At 40.0% G+C, this 19,201-nt stretch overlaps 1 protein-coding gene across 1 annotated transcript in view; it reads left to right on the top strand.

Moving 5' to 3' along the window:
* DNAI3 (dynein axonemal intermediate chain 3) overlaps window positions 1–19,201 on the top strand; it is a 62,000-nt gene that overhangs the window by 39,973 nt on the left and 2,826 nt on the right. Inside the window, exons 14-19 of the mRNA XM_035018145.1 lie at window positions 2,958–3,088; window positions 7,170–7,233; window positions 13,422–13,552; window positions 15,403–15,607; window positions 17,079–17,170; window positions 18,224–18,346. Coding sequence (XP_034874036.1) covers window positions 2,958–3,088; window positions 7,170–7,233; window positions 13,422–13,552; window positions 15,403–15,607; window positions 17,079–17,170; window positions 18,224–18,346 — 746 coding nt within the window. The remainder of the gene's footprint in view (window positions 1–2,957; window positions 3,089–7,169; window positions 7,234–13,421; window positions 13,553–15,402; window positions 15,608–17,078; window positions 17,171–18,223; window positions 18,347–19,201) is intronic.

The following is a 19,201-nucleotide window of genomic DNA, read 5'->3' as shown; positions in this document are numbered from 1 at the left end:
CATGGAGTATTGTGAAGATAAAATGAGTTAATACATAGACAGCTCTAACAGCTCTTTGTCATCCTTGAAGGAGAATTAGTGCTTAACCACCTCAGGAGTTACTGTGAGGATTGAGTGAAACGGTGCATGCGGAGCACACAGTTCAGTACCCAGCATGTAGTCACGTAGTAAGCATTTAGTAAATGTTAGCTGCTGTTAGTATTCCAGGCCCTCCCTGGTGATGGAAATCCATGGATGGATTCCGTGAGGATGATGCTGAATTTAATAAATATGCAGGATATTCCAGTTGAGTCTGAGTAAATACAGTAATCACATTTTTCTCTGGCCTCATTCTCTTTAACTGCACCACAGTAAACTCTATCAACTAAGCCCTTTTTCTAGGAGCTCCTGCCTTGGCTTTTGCGGTTTTCCTGATACCTCTTCAGTTTCCCTCCTCGGTCTCCTTTCCCTGCTGCCTTCTCATCATAAATGTACCTCAGACTCTAACTTCAGCAGTGTTCTTTCCTCTTTACTCACCCGTTTTGGTAACTTGGTCCACTCTTACCCTGTTGACAATCCTCCACCTTGCCCCTCGCTATCTCCTGGGTTCCAACCCAAACTATTCCCTCAGTGTCAGTGTGTCCAGAACAGAACTTGGGTCATCCCTGTCTCTCTCCTCAGGTCCCGACAGGATAACTAGGTCTTCCTTTACAGCACATCTCACGTTTGCCTCTTCCTTTGCATCACCTGTACTGACCCCTGGAGCAGGCTCTTGGCTCCCCTTGTTAGACCAGAGAGCTCCAAACTCTTCCATCTTGCTCCCCTCAGGAAACATTTTTAAGCACATATTTGCAATGAGCATGTATTTATCTACAAATTATATGCATGTTCTACTCTACTAATATGATATACTCTACTAATACTAATTATTAATGTATATTATTTAAAAAGAGAAAAACAGACATTGAAATGAGAGTGAAGAATTGGACATAAACAATATCTTTTAGTAAGAACAATGTGGGGGCACCTGGGTGGCTCAGATGGTTAAGCCTTTGCCTTCGGCTCAGGTCATGATCTCCATGTTCTGGGAGTCTGCTTCGCCTTCTCCCTCTGCTTCTCCCCTCTGCTTCTGCTCTCTCTGTCTCTGTCTCACTCTCAAATGAATAAATAAAATCTTTTTTTAAAAAAAAAGAACATTGTGATTAAACATACCTAGTTATTTCTTGAAATGTTGATTGACACTTTGTAATACAGCTATTTAAAAGTCTGGTTTCATGTTTGGCTTATTTCAATACTGGTTTTTGATGTCTTACTTATGGGAAGGGATCTACAGGCCCAAAGCATGTAGATCTCTAATAAAGGAAGTGCCGGTTGATTGTACCAACAAAGTCATTAATTGTTTTGTTTTGTTTTGTTTTGTTTTAAGATTTCATGTATCTATTTGACAGAGAGAGAGCCAGCTAACTGACTGAGCCATCCAGGTGCCCCTCATAACTGTTTTTTACTTTTGTCCATAATTATGCTATATTTTTTTAGATGGAATGTATATCTTTAGTAGACCTGAGGTTTTTTTTTCTTCAACATTTTTATCATGTTATGTTAATCACCATACATTACATCATTAGTTTTTGATGTAGTGTTCCATAATTCATTGGTTGCGTATAACACCCAGTGCTCCATTCAGTACGTGCCCTCTTTAATACCCATCACCAGGCTAACCCATCCCCCCACCCTCCCCTCTAGAACCCTTAGTTTGTTTCTCAGTTTTTTTCTATTTTAGTTTTCATTTATATGTTTGTTTGTTGGTTTTTATGTTTGTTTGTTTTCCCATGGGTGATATAACCTAGATGATGATATATTGAAATGTGGTGAGTAGGGTTCCCAGAAATTTAATATCACATTTTTTTAAAACTAATAAGTGACCTGGGAATATGCCCCAGATAATATTTTTAAGAGAACAGAAAAGCAGGATACAAAGCTAAAAGACCCAATTAAAAGAAAATCTTTATATATTCACAGAACATATATATATATATAGAGAGAGAGAGAGAGAGAGAGAGAGAGAGAAATGTAATTATAGGGAAATATTTTAGTAATAGTTTTCTCTGAGAAATATGATAATGGATGATTTTTGTTATTTTCCTCATGCTTTTCTCTATTTTCCAAAGCTTCAGTAAATAACATTTACTATTTTTAGCTCATAAAAAGACTTTTGTTTTAAAACAAGATGACATCAGATACTTTTAAAAACAAAGAATTTCCAGATGGTGTTTGAATTTTAGCTCCCATATTTACTATGCTCTGTTTGCATGTATAGTTATAGCTATAATAGAGTACAATCACTGATGTTCTTAATATACATGAGCTAATCAGAAAACCTTAAATTCTGTTCCATACATGTACTGTGCTTATGAAAAACAAATAATACATTTTAGATGGATTTATTTTTTTAGAAGTTAGATCATTTTTGACACTTAAAAGGCTAATCTTGAATTATTTGAAAAAAATTTCCATATGATGCCAACTGAATAAAAATGACACGAGTTTCTAATTAGAGAGTCTTACTGAGAATATCAAGAGTAATGTAATCCAGAGGATATATTTCATATCCAATTTTTACTGTAAATAATTCTGATATAAATGATGTAGAACTGGTTTTTAAACTGTGTGCCATAGAACTTTTTAGAGCCCTTGAAAGTAGGTAAAGGGGTCTCCCCCTTCCCACCAGGAAACACTTTAATCACAGCAATGCAGGTTTTGATAAATTTTACGTGCAAGGGTTCCTGCATATGCTTTGGTTTGAAAAAAGTGTTCTACTGCTAAATTAGAAGTCTAAAGATATTTATACTTATGCTTACCACGCTGGGGAGGGAATGGGGCAGATGTGTGTAGCAAGGGACAGAAAAAATAAACTAACCATATTTTAAAAGGTCTTTCACTGTAAATATGTGTTTCTTCTATTCATACTCCTCCAAAAGACAAAATATTAGCCCAGAGCAAAGCAGTGAAGGCGGGAGAGATGAACCCATACCACAATCTGGAAGCTGGGTTGGCCAATCATCTCAAGCCATTAGAAGACTTCTGCACAAAGTTCTTTGTGGGAACAGAGGTGAGTTAGAATTATCTGCTCTTTTACATATACATTATATATATGAAGTCTATATATATATATATTATATATATATATGAAGTCTCTATATATAATGTATATGTATATACTATATAGAAGAGAGTCTTCATTATATATATTCTTAATTTCAGCCTTATTGAGATATAACTGACATAAAATTGCAAGATATGTAAAGTGTACATCATGGTGATTTCATGTATGTATACATTGTGAAAGGCTTCCCCCATATAATTAATTAACACATCCATCACTTCACATACTTATCTTTGTGCCTGTGTGTGTGTGATAACATTTAAGTTATATTCTCTTAGGAAATTTCAATTATACAATAGAGTGTTACACTGTAGTCTCCATGTTTTACATTATATCCTCAAAACTCACTAATCTTACATCTGAAAGTCTGTACCCTTTTACCAGCCTCTTCCTATTTCTCCCACCCCCCACCCCTACCTGGCAACCACTTTTCTCTATTCTGTTTCATTACAACATTTACTGCACATTTGCTTTATGAAGGTTTATAATATTTATACCATTCCCATTTTTTAATATACTTATTTGCATTGAATTTTTTAATCTTGATGCTTCATAGATTCATATTTAAAATGTTCCTGATGAATGTGAAAAAAATCTATAAAATTTGGTATGATCCTCTTTACTAATGATTTATTGATCAACCTGCAAATATTTATTGAACACCCACACCATATAGAAGAAACCATGCTAAATATTAGAGCCCTACTAAGAAAATATATTGCTTTGTTAGCTAGCAAAATGTAGTAGCAGAACTCACTCAGTTCAAAAGATAAGTAACAACTGGATATAATAATGATAATGGCTGCCATTTTTTGGCACCTACTATAATAACCAAAGTGAGCTTACATTTATTGGACATTTTCTATATAGCAGGGTCTGTGCCGGGTATTTGTTCCAAATTATATCTCATTTAATCCTAATAATCTTGTAGGGATTAATCTTCACTTGCAGATGAAGAAATGAGGCTCAAAACTTTATCTACGGCCATACAGAGACAGAGATGTCTTTTTCATTCATAACTCTATTTCCCTGAAATAAAGGGTTCTCAAGAGCATACTGCCCACCAGGCACAGCACTAGGCCCTGGATCAGACATGAATCAACACACAGTCCCTGTCCTCAGGGCACTCACTGCCTAGATAAGGAGCGAGACATTAACGGCATTATCCATGCCAATGCCCATCTAGAAGTCACGGGGACAGGACAGGGGAGATCGGGGAAGGCAGACTGTTAGCTGGCTGGACTTTGGAGGTTGAAGAGGCATCTGAAAGATCAGAGTACAATTCCCAGCAGAAGTAACAGCCTGAACAATACTTTGGAATTATGGAGGCTTAGGATTTGCCTGGAGATAGTGGAATCACTTGTGCAAGAGGGAATGCTATACCTTGAATGCTAGGTTGGGATCCAACCAAAGAGCCTTTTCTGCCATGTTAGGGAATTTGAATTACATTTGGTGAGCAGTGAGGCATTTACCAAACAGATACTTGTTTTATAATTTGGGCTTTCAATTTTTTATAACTTGGGCTTCTAATTTTTTTTTTTAATTCTGGAAAAATATAAATAACAAGTTACCATCTTAACAAATTTGAAGCGTATAATTCAGTGTTATTAGATATATCCATATGGTTGAGCAACACTCACAGCCATCTATCTCCAGAACGTTTTCATCATTCCAAACTGAAATTCTGTACCTGTTAAAACAATAACTCACCATTCCCTCCTGCCCCCAGCCCATGGCATCCACCATTCTACTTTCTGTCTCTGTGACTTTGACTACTCTAGGTACCTCATGTAAGTAGAATCATATATTTGTCTCTGTGCACACCAGAGTTTTGTTTTTGTTTTTGTTTTTTTTACAGATTTTTTATTTATTTTTTGACAGAGAGACAGCGAGAGAGGGAACACAAGCAGGGGGAGTGGGAGAGGGAGAAACAGGCTCTCCGCGGAGCAGGGAGCCCGACACAGGGCTTGATCCCAGGACCCTGAGATCATGACCTGAGCCGAAGGCAGATGTTTAACTGACTAAGCCACCCAGGTGCCCCCATACCAGAGTTTTTAAAGCAGGGGCTGACAGCTTTAGGAAGATGAATGACCACAAGATCTTAAAACAGAAATTAAAGTATGACACCCTGTACCTAAACTCTTCAGTGACAACTCAGTCAAACATGAACAAAATCCAAACTCTTCACACTGTGACCTACAAGATTCTGTGTAATTTGGCTCTTTCCTATCTCTCTACCCCATCTACACCAATCTCCCTCTCTCCTTCCAGCTGCTTTGATTTTTCTCTTTTTCTACCCCAAACTCTTTCCTGCCTTTTGAGCCCTTGCCCTCCTTAGAGTTAACTTAATCCATCACTCAGCAGATATTGCAGATACTTATTGAGCATGTACTATATGTCAGGCACTGTTCTTGGCCCAGGGAATAGAGCAGTGAACAAACAGACAAAATTCCCTACCCTCATGGGCTGACATTCCGGGGGAATGCTCTTCTACCAACACCTGACATGGCTGATCCGTCTCCTTTGGTTAGAGAGAATAAGGGAGACCTCCCCGGGTTCTAGACTGGCTAGTGCAGGGCTGAAGCAGGAGGGAGTGGAGGCAAGAAGGTGGACAGGCCAGCCAGGCAGTGATTTCAAGGGGGCCAACCCAGAGATGAAGAGGGCATGAGCAGTGGGGCCAAGAATGTCAACATAGGGGAGGAGGAGGAGGAGAATTCTCAGCACCGGGAACTGGATGGAGGAGTAGGAAGGGAAGGTCCCAGCTAGGTGGCTGCCGAGAGAATGGGCGCTCAACACATGTGGATGAACCTGGTTCAAGCTACTCCTCTGTGACTTGGTTCTGTTTGGTGTTGCACGTATCCATTGTGAGACCCAGGAGATATTAGTGACTCTTACAGGACTCTGGTGGAGGCTGGGTCACATATAGAAAGTTCCTAACAGCGGTGGCAAACACCGTGGGCTCACTCATGATAAGGGTGGGTGAGGTGTCACAGCCAACAGGGGAGGTATGTGCACTGGACGCGGGCTGGTCTGTGCTCCCTCGGCCTCGGCACCACCAGTGGAGAGTGGAGGGGGGGCTTGTCCTCTGACTCTGAATTTCCAACACCAAACACAGTCCTTGTTTGTTACGTGTGTTCATGAATAAAAGCACAGATGAGGGAATGAGTGGGCGCCGGCCAGATGTTTCCCCTGTCCTCTCCCTTGCCTACACATCCCAAGCCATCCTCCCAGGCCTCTCAACTCCTCTTTTTATACACCCTCCTCTGTGTTTTCCTTTTATCACCCAGAGAGAAAAACACTGAAATTAGGAGCCTGCATCTGGGTGATCCTGAATAAGTCACTTAACCTCTCTGAGTCTCCGTGTTCCCTCTGTTAGATGGGTCATGGGACTAAAGGTTTTCTCTAAACCTCTCCCACCTCTGCTGTTCACGGGTTCTGCATCTTTTCCCTGTGTGTGGCTGTTTCTGCCCCTTTACACCAGGTCCCCCTGCCTTCCCATCTCCTTATAATGGCCATAAGGAGATTTGGAATATATATTACTAGTTATGTTATTTAAATGGAACTTTGTTTCCTGTTCTCAACTTTAAAGGTAATGCTACCATATTATCAATTTACATTCCCCTTTTCTCTCTTACTCCACAAATATTTTTAAGTACTGACTTTGTATCATGCTGAGAACAAATCACTGAAGAAGTAGAACCAGATCCCTTCCTGGAGTTTTTGGTCCATTGGGACAATTTCCTACTAACAAAAACTTTAGAAACCCAGTACATAGATAATCTCCATAAATGCCTGTGTTTTCCATGTCACTATGTGTACATAAAAATTCAACAAATTCATTTTTTTGTTCAATATAAAATCAAGTAATCATTTTGAGCCTCCTCCACACTATATCAAGTTATGATTTGACTGAGTTAACCTGTTGCTTTGTGCTTGTTTGCGTTACAGTCAGTCTTAGTACATGCATATGAGGTCTTTTGTCCCTTAAGCTGTCATTGTACTCATCAGAAACCTGTAATATTTTTAGGAAGGTGGAGTGATATACACAGATTGGAAAATGGAAAGAGACGCTGAAACTGGCCGATTGATGAGTAAGTTTTGATGATTGCTCTTTTTTTTTTTTTAAAGATTTTATCTATTTGAGAGAGCGAGAGCGAGAGAGAGAGGAGAACAAGGAGGGGGGAGGAGCAGAGAGAGAGAGAGAAGCAGACACCCCCACCAAGCAGGGAGGAGCCCACAGGGAGCCTGCAGGGAGCCCAACATGGGGCTCGATCCCAGGACCCCGAGATCATGAACTGAGCCACAGACACTTAAATGACTGAGCCACCCAGGCGCCCCAAAGTTACTCCTTTTTACAAAGTGCTGAGTAACCCTGGCCTTGCTGAGGGGAGGGAAGGCACTTAACGTCCTGTGTCCACACATACTCAAAGTGAGGGCCTCAAAGAGCAGCACTTGGGAGCCTGTTAGAAATACAGAACCTTGTTCCCTACCCCAGGCCTGCAAATCAGAATATGGATTTTTAATAAGATTCACCTGGTGATTTGTTTTCACCTCCCCCAAATTTGAGGAGTACTGATCTATTGATGCTTAAATGACTAAGATAGTTGGACAATTAAAAAACAAAAACAAAAACATGTGTTTCAATAATGCAACAACTTGGTAATTCATCTATATGAAAAATATTAATGTGAAATTATAAACTAAATTTACAATGATCTTGGCGACGTCGGAACAGAATGGAGAAGTAGCTTCAGGACCCTCCTCTCGGACTAGCAGTGTGCAGACTCTGGGCAGCTGAGCAGCGGTATGGGGACCACACCCAGCTGGGAGCAGGAATCAAAGAGTTTAGGCTCCCTAATAAGCTAAGCTCTCTGTCAAAGCTTGGAGCCCTGAGGTTCACTACAATTACAGCTGCTTACTTTAAAGCTTTGGATTTGATCATGGCATGAAAATGTACTTGAGCCACATTTCGCAATGTGGAATGACCAGAAGCACAGGAAGAGGTAGCTGCTGGGACTGCTAGCATACCTTGGAGCAGTGAGGTGGGGCAGGCAGGCTAGGTTTGCAGAAGGGAATCTGATCTTAGAATAAGTGGGCATGGGAGTGACTGAGCGGGGTCAGAGGTCAGAGATACAGCCTGCAGGGGACCGCTGCTGGGTCTCAGGTCTCCGCCTCGAACTTCACCCCCTCCCCTTCTATCTTCTGAGTCTGGCTCTGCAGACTGGAGTCGGCCTTAGACCCAGAAAGGCGTGCTTTCTCAGCATTGCCTTCAGGGTAGCCGTATTAATCTGGAAACGGAAGCACTCCCTAGTTTTCTGACATAGAACCTCTGACCAGAAACCAAAATGTGTGTTATTGATAAGAGTGGGGCATTGAGAGAGAATTAGATGTGATCCAAGGAAAGGTCAAGGGCTTGCCGAACTGAGACTGATTTTCCACTTTCCCTTCATTTCAAATTCCAGGATTCAAAAGTTGAACTCAAAATTATACATTGGATATAATGAATTACATTCAGCTACTTTTATGTTTATTCATGTACCTGTTTATTCAATAATTCATGAGTATTAATTGTGCATGTACTGCATGCACACGGCAGCTGTCTCCACTGTTCTGCTGAGACACCCATGGAGACCCTGATGCCATGACTTGGTTACACTGGTTCTTCCTGGTCTCAGAGAGTTTCTTGGGGCCTTTACCATGGTGCTAGCTTCCTAAACTGCTTTTGAGACAGACTCTGACAAACAGGTTTAGTTATTTATTTTAATTTTTTTTCCATTTATAGAATAACCAATGATAATAAACTTAAAAACCAAGAGCTTTATGTTTGAAATTTACTAATGTTGTTTGTTCTTTTTTTTTTTTTGAGAGAGAGAGAGAGAGAGAGCGAACAAGAGAGCACGAGCAGGGGGTGGAGATAGGCAGAAGGAAAGGGGGAGAGAGAATCTTAAGCAGACTCCATGCCTAGCATGGAGCCCAATGTGGGACTTGACCTCAAGACCCTGAGATCATGACCTGAGCCAAAATCAAGAGTTGGACACTTAACTGACTGAGCCACCCAGGCGCCCTTTGTTCTTTCTTTCTTACTTTCATTCATTCGTCAGTTCATTATTGAGAATCTATTTTGTGCCAGGCACTGGAGGATATGAAGATGAACAAGATATTATCCTCCCCCAAAGGAGTTCCATGATTAGAAAAATCAAACACATAAACAAATGATGACATTACAGTCATTAGAGCTGTGGCTAGAAGCAAACACAAAGTGACATGGGAAACCAGGAAGGGACCAACTCTTTTGAGTTACTAAGAAAGGGCCCTACTGAAGAGAGATACATTTGAGCTGGGTCTTGAAGGGTGGATTGTAATTTTCCAATTGGAGAAAGATGTGCCAGATAGAAGGAATAATAAATGCAAAAACATGGAAGCCCAAAAGAGCAGTGGACAATTAAGAAACAGGGAGATCTCCTAGCCAAAGCATAGCAATAGAGAGGGCAGCAGGAGAGGTGTCAGGAAGGATAGCTGGGTCCAAATGGCTAAGAGCCTTGAGAGCCTACTAAGCTTTGAAACTTATCCTAGTGCCACTGGTATAATCAAAATATCACTCTGGCAGGAGAGGAGGGGCTGGATTAATTTATTGGTGAGACTTACAATGGAAGTAGGATGATCACTTGCAATAGTCTAGATGAGAGATGGAAAGGACTAAGTATCGGCATGGTAACAGGGATGTACAGCAGAGGAAATATAAGAGAGGATTAGCAGTCAACATGCCAGGATTTTGTGACCAAGGGAATATAGGTTGGTAAAGAAGAAGAGTTGCTTTTAATTTCCTGGCATTTAGTTCATTGCAAAAAAAAAAAAAAAAAAAGGAGAGAAATAACTTTAACTACTTACCAAAAGGATACTTTAAAATCATCATAATACTTTAAAATACTTTAAAATCATCAGTCAAGCATTTTGTAACATGGTAAGCCAAACAACACTTATTCCCATTGGATAATGGCTGAAGTTCAGAGAAAGTCAATGTTTAGACCCTCTAAACTGTGCACTGCTTGCCCGAATTACATCCATAAACTGGCAATATTTTCCTTGAGAGCAACCAGTCTAATGTTTTTCGTAAACACCATGGAGTGTACCTGAGTAAAGATGAGGTGATTACTGGGATGCAGTCCTTCTTGATTTCCTAGGGACCCCATGTTCTTTTTTTTTTTAATAAATCTTTTTTTTTTAAAGATTTTTATTTATTTATTTGAGAGAAAGAGAGAGAATGAGAGAGAGAGAGCATGAGAGGGGGGAGGATCAGAGGGAGAAGCAGACTCCCTGCTGAGCAGGGAGTCCGATGCGGGACTCGATCCCGGGACTCCAGGATCATGACCTGAGCCGAAGGCAGTCGCTTAACCAACTGAGCCACCCAGGCGCCCGGGACCCCATGTTCTTATCAACAAGGCAGAAAGGAGAATTTCCTCTTCTAAGAAAAAGCTTCTGAAAGGCAGTACCCTAAATGAGATATATGTGATAAAGAAGGAAATCAAAATTTCCAGATGATCTAAGTGACAAGCCAAGAAATGCAGGCTGAATGATGACAATTGTCATAATTATTTCATGTACTCTACTCACAAACTGCCACATGCCATGCATCATGCATTCTTCCAAGTACTTTCCATGACTTAGCTCATTTAATCCTCATAGCAACCCTAGGGGGTAGGTACCAGCATTGCCAGGTTTTGAACCTAGACAGTCTGCACTCTTAATCACATCACTATACTGAACCCTGCATTAGATAATGATTCTGGAAACTACTTCTTTGTTTATTGTAACTTTCTCATAGCAACTTGGACTGGGGCATCTGGTACTCCATTAGTAATTTAAGGACAGCTCTATCCATTGCCAGATGGAACTAAATGTCCCTAAAAGGACAAAAGGAAGGAAAAGTTATGGGCTGAGAACATCTAACATGTTATTTTAAAGTATAAATCTTGGTGGTTGTCAATCTTGCTATCGCTGGTAATCATTACATTCTGCAGAGAGCTTCCCGACTCATGGATGGCCCTGCTCACCAGAGTGAGGTGGTGTCCAGGGAACCCCCACTATAGGAGGTTAAAAACCAGGCTCTGAAAAACAAGAGTGCAACAAGAAGAAAGCTGCCAGTGTCCAGGGCTTTCCTGACTTCCCAGGAATCTTCCAGATTGTTTCAAGATTGCCTTAGAAGTATGTCTCCTATGCTATCTTCAAGACGGAGCTTCAGTTGGAGGAAAATAGGTCTTTTTTTTTAATCCAGGAAAGCTACATTTAAATTTTTTATTTTTACTTTTTATAAACTTTTTGAATTGTGGTAAAATATACATAAATGTGAAATGTACCATCTTAACCATTTTTAAGTGAAATGTACCATCTTAACCATTTTTAAGTGTAAATTCTGCATGCAACCCATCTCCAGGACTGTTTGATGTTGCAAAACTGAAACTCTGCACCCATTAAATACTAGCTCCCTGTTCCCCTCTACTCTCAGCATCTGGCAACCACTATTTACTTCCTATCTCTCTGAATGTGACTACTGTAGATACCTCATATAAGTGGAATCATACAGTATTTGTCTTTTTGTGATGGACTTCTTTCCCTTAACATCATATCCTCAAGTTTCACCCATGTTGTAACATATGTCTGAATTTCCTTCCTTTCAAAGGATGAATAATATGCCATTGCATGTATATATCATATTTTGTTTATTCCCTCGTCTATTGATAAACACTTGGGTTGCTTCCAAATAATGCTGCTATGAATATGGGTGGACAAATATCTCTTTGAAACTCTATGAGCTATTTGCAAGGTTTAGTAGGTGCGGTTTTTTTTTTTTTTTCAGCTTAATGTCCCATTGGGGTTCTGAGAGGGGGCGGAAATCCAGCTTTTACATAGCTATCAATATGATGGGATTCACAGTAAGTTCATGGTATGAATATAAGGTAGCTGGACATTATGGTTTGGCCTAAATAGGACATATCTTTATGGCCATTTTGAGGTGGGTGTGGGCAGCAAGGAGTAGGGAGCAGCCAGCCCCGCATCCAGGTCTGGGGGAGAGGAAACCCAAGCAATGATAGGGTACACAGCCTAAAGGAAAGGAGGACCTGTAGGCTGGAGCAGAGAACCCTTGATTTTAACACCTAAACCTGCCTCCCCCTGGTCTTTCCAGTTGCAATAAATGGAAACTCCGTGGAGTCAGCTGCTCCTAGCAGAAACCTAACATTCTCAGTCCTCCTATTCAAGCCATCTGTAAGTCTTGTCATTTCCAGCTTGCAAATATTTCTTGCTCATCTACTTTTGTTCATTGTACTTTCAACCAAGCTACCAAGCTCTCTCACCAGAACTACCTCCTATGGTGTCCCCTCTTTCCTTTTACCTCTCTCTAATTCATTCTCTTCAGAGCAGTCAGAGAATCTTTAGAAATCAGTCAGATTGTCTTCTGGTCCTAAAGGACTCAGTGAAACACATCATGTGGAGAATATAATCTAAACTCCTTTCCTACAAGGCCCTGTGTGGTCTGGACCCTCCTGGTCCCCATCTGTTTCATATGTCTCATGCTGGGATTACCAGACTTCAGTCTTATTGCTTTCCTCAAATTTATAAAGGCACTAAGCATTTCTCTCTGCAGGACTTGGGGGTGCATTGTTCCCTCTGTCTGGAATACTCCTCCACATTAAAATCTTCCCACACCAAAGTGCTACTTAGGACTAAATGACTCATCTTCAGAGGACTTTTCTGACCATTCAGTCTAAATTATGGATGTGCCTCGTTACTCTTTCTTGCAATTTTTTTCCACCATAACACTTTTAACATTTTGTTATTATATACTTTGGGATTTGTTTATTGGATATTGGATATTATTTATTGAGTATCTGTCTTTTCCATTAGACTATAAGCTCCACGAGGGCAGGATCATGTTCATTTATTAACCATTGTTTACCCAGCCATTTTTAGTACCTATAGATACATATAGGCAATCCACAAATATTTTTTGACCAACCAAGTGGGTTAATGAATGCGTAAATGAATAAGAACATGAAATATTCCTTTGAGCTGGAAAAATGGCCTTGATGGAAACTCCCTAGACTTCACATAAAAAGAGGAAGAGCTGTTCCTTGACAGATTCATTTACCCCAACTGACCTCTTGTTGTCTATGCTTGGATCCCATTAATCATGACCTGTCCATCCACTGCAGTTCTGCCTATTCGTCATGCAGGAATATAAACACTATTATTAAAGATGAAGTGGCCTTTTCCATCCCAACAGCAAAGAAGCCAGTGAGCCTCTACACTATCCATGATGGATCTGTCCACACTGTTCAGAGGTCACCTTTTTACAAGGACATTATCCTCACCATTGGGGGATGGAACGTGGCCATCTGGAAAGAAGGTGTTATGGTGAGTTGCCTGAAAAATGGAGGAGTGGGTGTGTGGTCCTTTGTTACTGAGAAAGACAATGGGAACAACAGACTGTTCTGACATAACAGTGCCTTAGGGACACTTTTTAGAGAAATTACAACAGATGGCTTGGGTTCCAGCTTGTCAGCAGAACCACGGAAGCCTTTTGAAAACACAGCCATTTGCCTTTCTTCCCTGAGGGAAGGAAACAATATGTACATCTCTTGCTCTCTAAGACCTAACAGTCTTTTCTTCAAAATATGTATTGTGGGCAGTTGATTTATTTTATGTTTTTTCCTCCCCTTAAAATAAACGATGGGATGCTGGTTACTATGGAGTCCAAGGAGAAGCACTGCGTCTAGCAACTTCGCTTCTATACCAGGAGTACGTCCACAGGTTCAGACAGTGGGAGTAAGAAGGCTAAGGGGTTCGTTGCCAGGAGACCAGAGACATGCATGGGCCGCAGGGAAGCAGCAGCAGGGCTCTGGCAGTCAGGATTAGGAGAGGGCCTGGATCCAGGCAAATAGAAGCTAAACTGCCAAAAACTGGGAAGACCGATAAAATCCAGTGAAGCCAGGGTGTGAGGAAATCAGCATGACAAGTCCCTTTAGTGTGCAATTTAAGATCATCAAAATCCGAAATATGTATGTGTATCTATTTCATAGCTGTAATACATATATTCTTCGAAAAAAATGATATATAATGTGTATATTTATATATATAACATTTATATGAGTATATATTCTTCGAATAAAATGAATAAAAATATACATATATTCTTCAATAAAGAATATATATATTCCTTAAATAAAGTGATAAAAATATACATATACATATATATATTCTTTGACCTAACACTTTCACTTCTGGGACTCTAACTTACACAAATACTTGTGTGAATTTAGGTACAAGTTTGTCATTGAAACAATTAGAAACTACTCAAAGTGCCCATCCACAAAAGGACTTCTACTTTATACCAATGTACTTTGGTATGTCCAATTTTCTTTTTTACAGTGAATAAGTATCAGTTTTGTTGTTAAAGAAAAAGAAAATTAGGCAAGATTGTCCATAGACTATTCAGGGGCCAAGAACAGGGTTATCCACAGAAATGGAAGGAGCTGGGCAAGGTGGGCAAGAACAGGATAAGGAGTCCATGAATCTGAGATATTCTTCGTTTCCCATAGGGAAGTTTCTTATGCATGTCTCAGAGGGTAGGAAACAGCTTCACAGTTTAGTCTCTGCAGCTATAAGTAGATAAATGAATACACCTGCTTGTCAGGTGGAGCGCGACAGTTAAGAGGAGAGCACATTCTGATCTTTTTTCTCTCTGAAAACCTCCCAAAGAGGGCAAATTACCCCATGGTGAAGAAAAGAGAAGCTGATCTTGTACTAATGCTTTGCTGGTCTAAAATCCTCTTCCAAACAATATTTGCAAGCCATTGGATGCAGTTCGCAGCTGGAATTGACTTTTTATTGGCTTTTTTTCCTGGCTGCCAGAGTTGTCTCCATTGGAAATAGACACCCAACAGCAAAATAAAGGTATAAGCAAAATTTCCTTATAATCTTTACTTACCTAACATCCACCAATCTCCAGCTTGACTGGAAGGTTTGATCTTTTCTAAAAGGCAACTAAAATAAGAAAGAAAAAAATGTTAGAAAAAATGCACAGGAAGTAAAAGAGTTGGCATTATATAAAATCCTATAAGAAAAAGAACTAAGAGTTCAGAGTGGGCATAATTGTGCTGTTCCATGATCATAGCCATCTGAGTTGTACTTAAAGAAAATCATTGTGAATACACTTCAGATAATAACAAAAGTTTTCATGTGTCCTTTTAAAATTTTGTTTAAAGACTGGACCCCTCCTTCAGTCATCCTGTGCACCAAAAAGGTATACTGCAGGCCACTGGTCCCTGACAAGGCCTGGAGTTTTCTATATTGGCCGAGAAGATGGATACATTGACATCTGGGACCTTCTGGAGAAAACTCATGAGCCAGCCCTGTCACAAAACATCTGCATAACTATGATCACCTACATCAAACCCTGGACCTTCTCTGGTGTGTTAATTCTAATTAAATGACCTAAGTTATTTTGTTTTTTGGGGGGTAACTCAGGAACATTTTGACATTCATCTGGAAAGTCTCTGATATTTTTTTCTCAAGTTTTGCCCATCCCATACTTTCTCTTCCCTTCCTTCCCCTTCCTTCTTACACTCAAACTCTGGATACAACCTGAGTTTCTCTCGTTGTTTTCTTTATCAACAATTATTTCTGAGGCATGGTTAGTATGACAAGCAGAGGCTGATTTTGAACCAACCACATGATGAAAAGCATCCTTCTCATCTTCTCCAGGTCAGACAGTGTGATCCCTAAATCTTTGGTACCTTTTGCTGCTTCTTTCCCAAATAGAGTAATTCTTGTATCTTTAATTTTTCATTACATCACAAATTTTCAATATTTTATCATTTTTCTGGCTTTTCCCTGGACAATATCAAGCAATTCTTTTCATGAGATCAAATGACTCTCTGGGGTTATTTATCTATTTAAACTTTTAACTTTTGAACTAATTATGAGGAAAAAAACATCGTATAACAAAGCAAGCAGAAATTCAAGGATGTGTCCTCGGAAAAGTAATTTATATCCTTTGTCCCAATTTCTCTGTTTTACCTAAGCACTACTTTCTATATAAACCCAGTATATTTGCCTCTTTTAAAAGAAGTTTCCCTTTGTTTCCAAGGTATGCATGCATAAAATTGTCTTTCTATCCTTTTCTCTCTCAGAAACATTACCTTTAGAAATTCAGTCTTCAGAATTTCTACAGTGTCACATTCTGGCTACCACTTAGCCTTAACGTGTCACCCAGTGTGGGTTTTTCCCCATCTTTGCTATAAAACATTGCTTTTGTATACATCCAGGGATTATGAGTCTAGGATTTAACAATTTAAACCAAACCTTCTGAAAATAAGAAAAAGAAAAGAAACCCCATACGATAAGGTAGAAAATTAAAATTCTTAAACACATTTGTGTTTTATATCCATTTTCAATGATCAAAAGAAGCGATCTGTTTTTATAATAAGAAAATGGGTTCTGGTTGTGTCTTTGAAATTCATCTGGATAATGGTATCCTTCAGCCCTTACTGAGTGGTGAAAACTGGCTTCATGATTTTTCTTTGAAAATCTTTCCCTGTGTTATCCTCACTTTCTTCTCAAGTCTGTCCAGTAGCCCAGCCACACAGATAGTCAACCTCAGCTAGGAGCCACACTCCTTACAGGAGCACCAAGAAGACAAGATTTGAGGTGGGCAGGGTGGCCGTCAAAGGCTTCAGGTCTCGACTTTCATTTCATCAACTGGAAAAAAATGATTTTTATATATCAGTTAATATTGTCCTCAGTCATGAAAGCCTGATGAAGATGCCAAGATTATCATAACCACAGCAGGTCTTTTGGGAGACCAAAAAACAAAAACACATTTCATGTTTAACCTCCAGGATGACTTTCTGTTCTTCCCCCCATTTTTTGGAACTTTCAGCTAAGCAGCAATTTATAGCCATAGCTGATTATTATGGAACACTGCATATATTGGAAATTCCTTGGACGTTAAGTCACCCCTCCACCAATGAGGTTAGTACCTTTTGGCTCTGAGAATTTATGTGACCAGATATTACTGAGGCATGTTTTAAAAGTGTGTTCAGAAATGACAGCGTTTTTGCTCTGTAAGAAAACAAAAGAATCACACAATCCCAAATAAGGGATGTATTTCTGTTGTATGAGTTAAATAACTTGAAACCTCAGAAAAACAAATGTGATGAGAGAGAGGGCAAGTAAATGAAGCCCAGATTCAGAAAAGAATTGATTTGGGTATTCATAAAACGTTATTTTCAGACTGTCGAAGGACGGGACTCCTATTTCAGTGATGCCCTTCCCGGAGGCCCAGTTGACATTTTGATACATTTCTCCATTGCCCACCTCCACCCCGTCTTCTCCCAAGTTGGTGTACTGTAGGCAGCATGGCTGAGGGGGCAATTTTCTGCCCTTCCATAGGCACCACCCGCCAGTTTTAAGTAATAGTAATAATGAGGTGATAAAAAGAAAATCAATGAATAGAAATAAGTAACCAACATTATATATATAGATTGCAATCTGCCACAAGTCCCAACATCAGCCTACTTACTGGCAAGCAGAAAGCTTTCCATCCCCTGGCTGCTTTGCCCAAGGTTTCTGCTGACTTTGCTGCTTCTGTTCTTCTGTGCACACACCAAGTCCTCCAGGGAACTCAGCTTCCCTTCCTGTCCCTTTGGGGTTTACGCTGAGCTCCTCATCTGGGTTTTCCAAGTTTGGTTGATGATATAATACTTTCCTCAGGCTTAGAAGTGAGAAACAAGGAAAGGGAAAAAAGCCATCCCTGAGTATTTCTTTTACAAAACTGTAATTTTTTGCTGTTCTCTTCTTCCAGCCCCATTCCCTTCGTGGAATCCTCCAATTTGCAGGGCCCTGAACCTTAGCACAGTAGCCCCCACCCTGAGCTAGCTCCTCTAGTAGTGGGCCTGTGGGTGGTATCCCAAAGCAAGTAAGCCAGCTAATGAATTACAAGCAGCAGGAATTCTTCTAGAGGCTTGTGAAGAATACGAGGGCTTCCACGTGGGCACCCCTCTCATGGGCCTGTGCTTCTAACAGGTATCAAGCATGAATCACTACTTTGAAAGAGAAGTCAAGCATCTGGAATATATAGAGGAACGAAAGAAAATTCGTGAACAAGAAAAGAAGGAAATGGAGCTGGAACTTGAGAAGACAAAAGTTGTAAGTGAAATTTCAGAAACAAAAGCCGTTGCCTTCCTCTAACCCCAGTGGAAATATGTATATTTGGCTTATTCCACAGTTTCAATAGGAAAATTATGCCTTTTCACATTCTTCTCTCTTTCTCATGACAGTCAAGAGGGTATTTCTCTCATTTCCTAGATTACCATGAGTGACAACTATCAATTGGACACCTATCTAGATTCTATCCAACTTAACTTTCTAAAGTTTTCCATAATTTCAAAGTCCTTTAGATACAAAGGCATCTGAATATCATTCATAGATACAACAATTCAAAATCTGGAATCTTTCATTGCATAGAATTTTAACATCCAGTGAATAATACCTTAAAACATGTAGTGCATGGGGCACCTGGCTGACTCCGTCCACAGAGCATCTGACTCCTGATCTCGGAGAAGTGAGTTTGAACTCCACATTAGGTGTAGAAATTACTTAAAAATTTTTTGTTTAAAGAAAAACAGGTAGTCCAAAAAGAGTGGAATATAGAATGAAGACACATGGGCTCAAATCCCAACTCCACCCACCACTACTAGCTACGAGATCTGGAGCAGGGCTTATGTCACTGCTGAGCTTCAGTTCTTGTCTTTAAAATGGGAATCCAGGGGCACCTGGGTGGCTTAGTCATTAAGTGTCTGCCTTCGGATCAGGTCATGATCCCAGGGTCCTGGGATGGAGCCCCACATCGGGCTCCATGCTCAGCGGGAAGCCTACTTCTCCCTCTCCCACTCCCCTTGCTTGTGTTCCCTCTCTCACTGTATCTCTCCCTGTCAAATAAATAAATAAAATCTTTATAAATAAATAAATAAATAAATAAATAAATAAATAAATAAATAAATA

This window comes from Mirounga leonina, unplaced genomic scaffold (genome assembly GCF_011800145.1).
Source record: "Mirounga leonina isolate KUSES-001 unplaced genomic scaffold, KU_Mleo_1.0 Mir_173, whole genome shotgun sequence".
In the NCBI taxonomy this organism is placed as follows: domain Eukaryota; kingdom Metazoa; phylum Chordata; class Mammalia; order Carnivora; family Phocidae; genus Mirounga; species Mirounga leonina.
The sequence above is the reverse complement of the archived record's forward strand: the minus strand, read 5'-3'. Positions and strand labels throughout refer to the sequence as shown.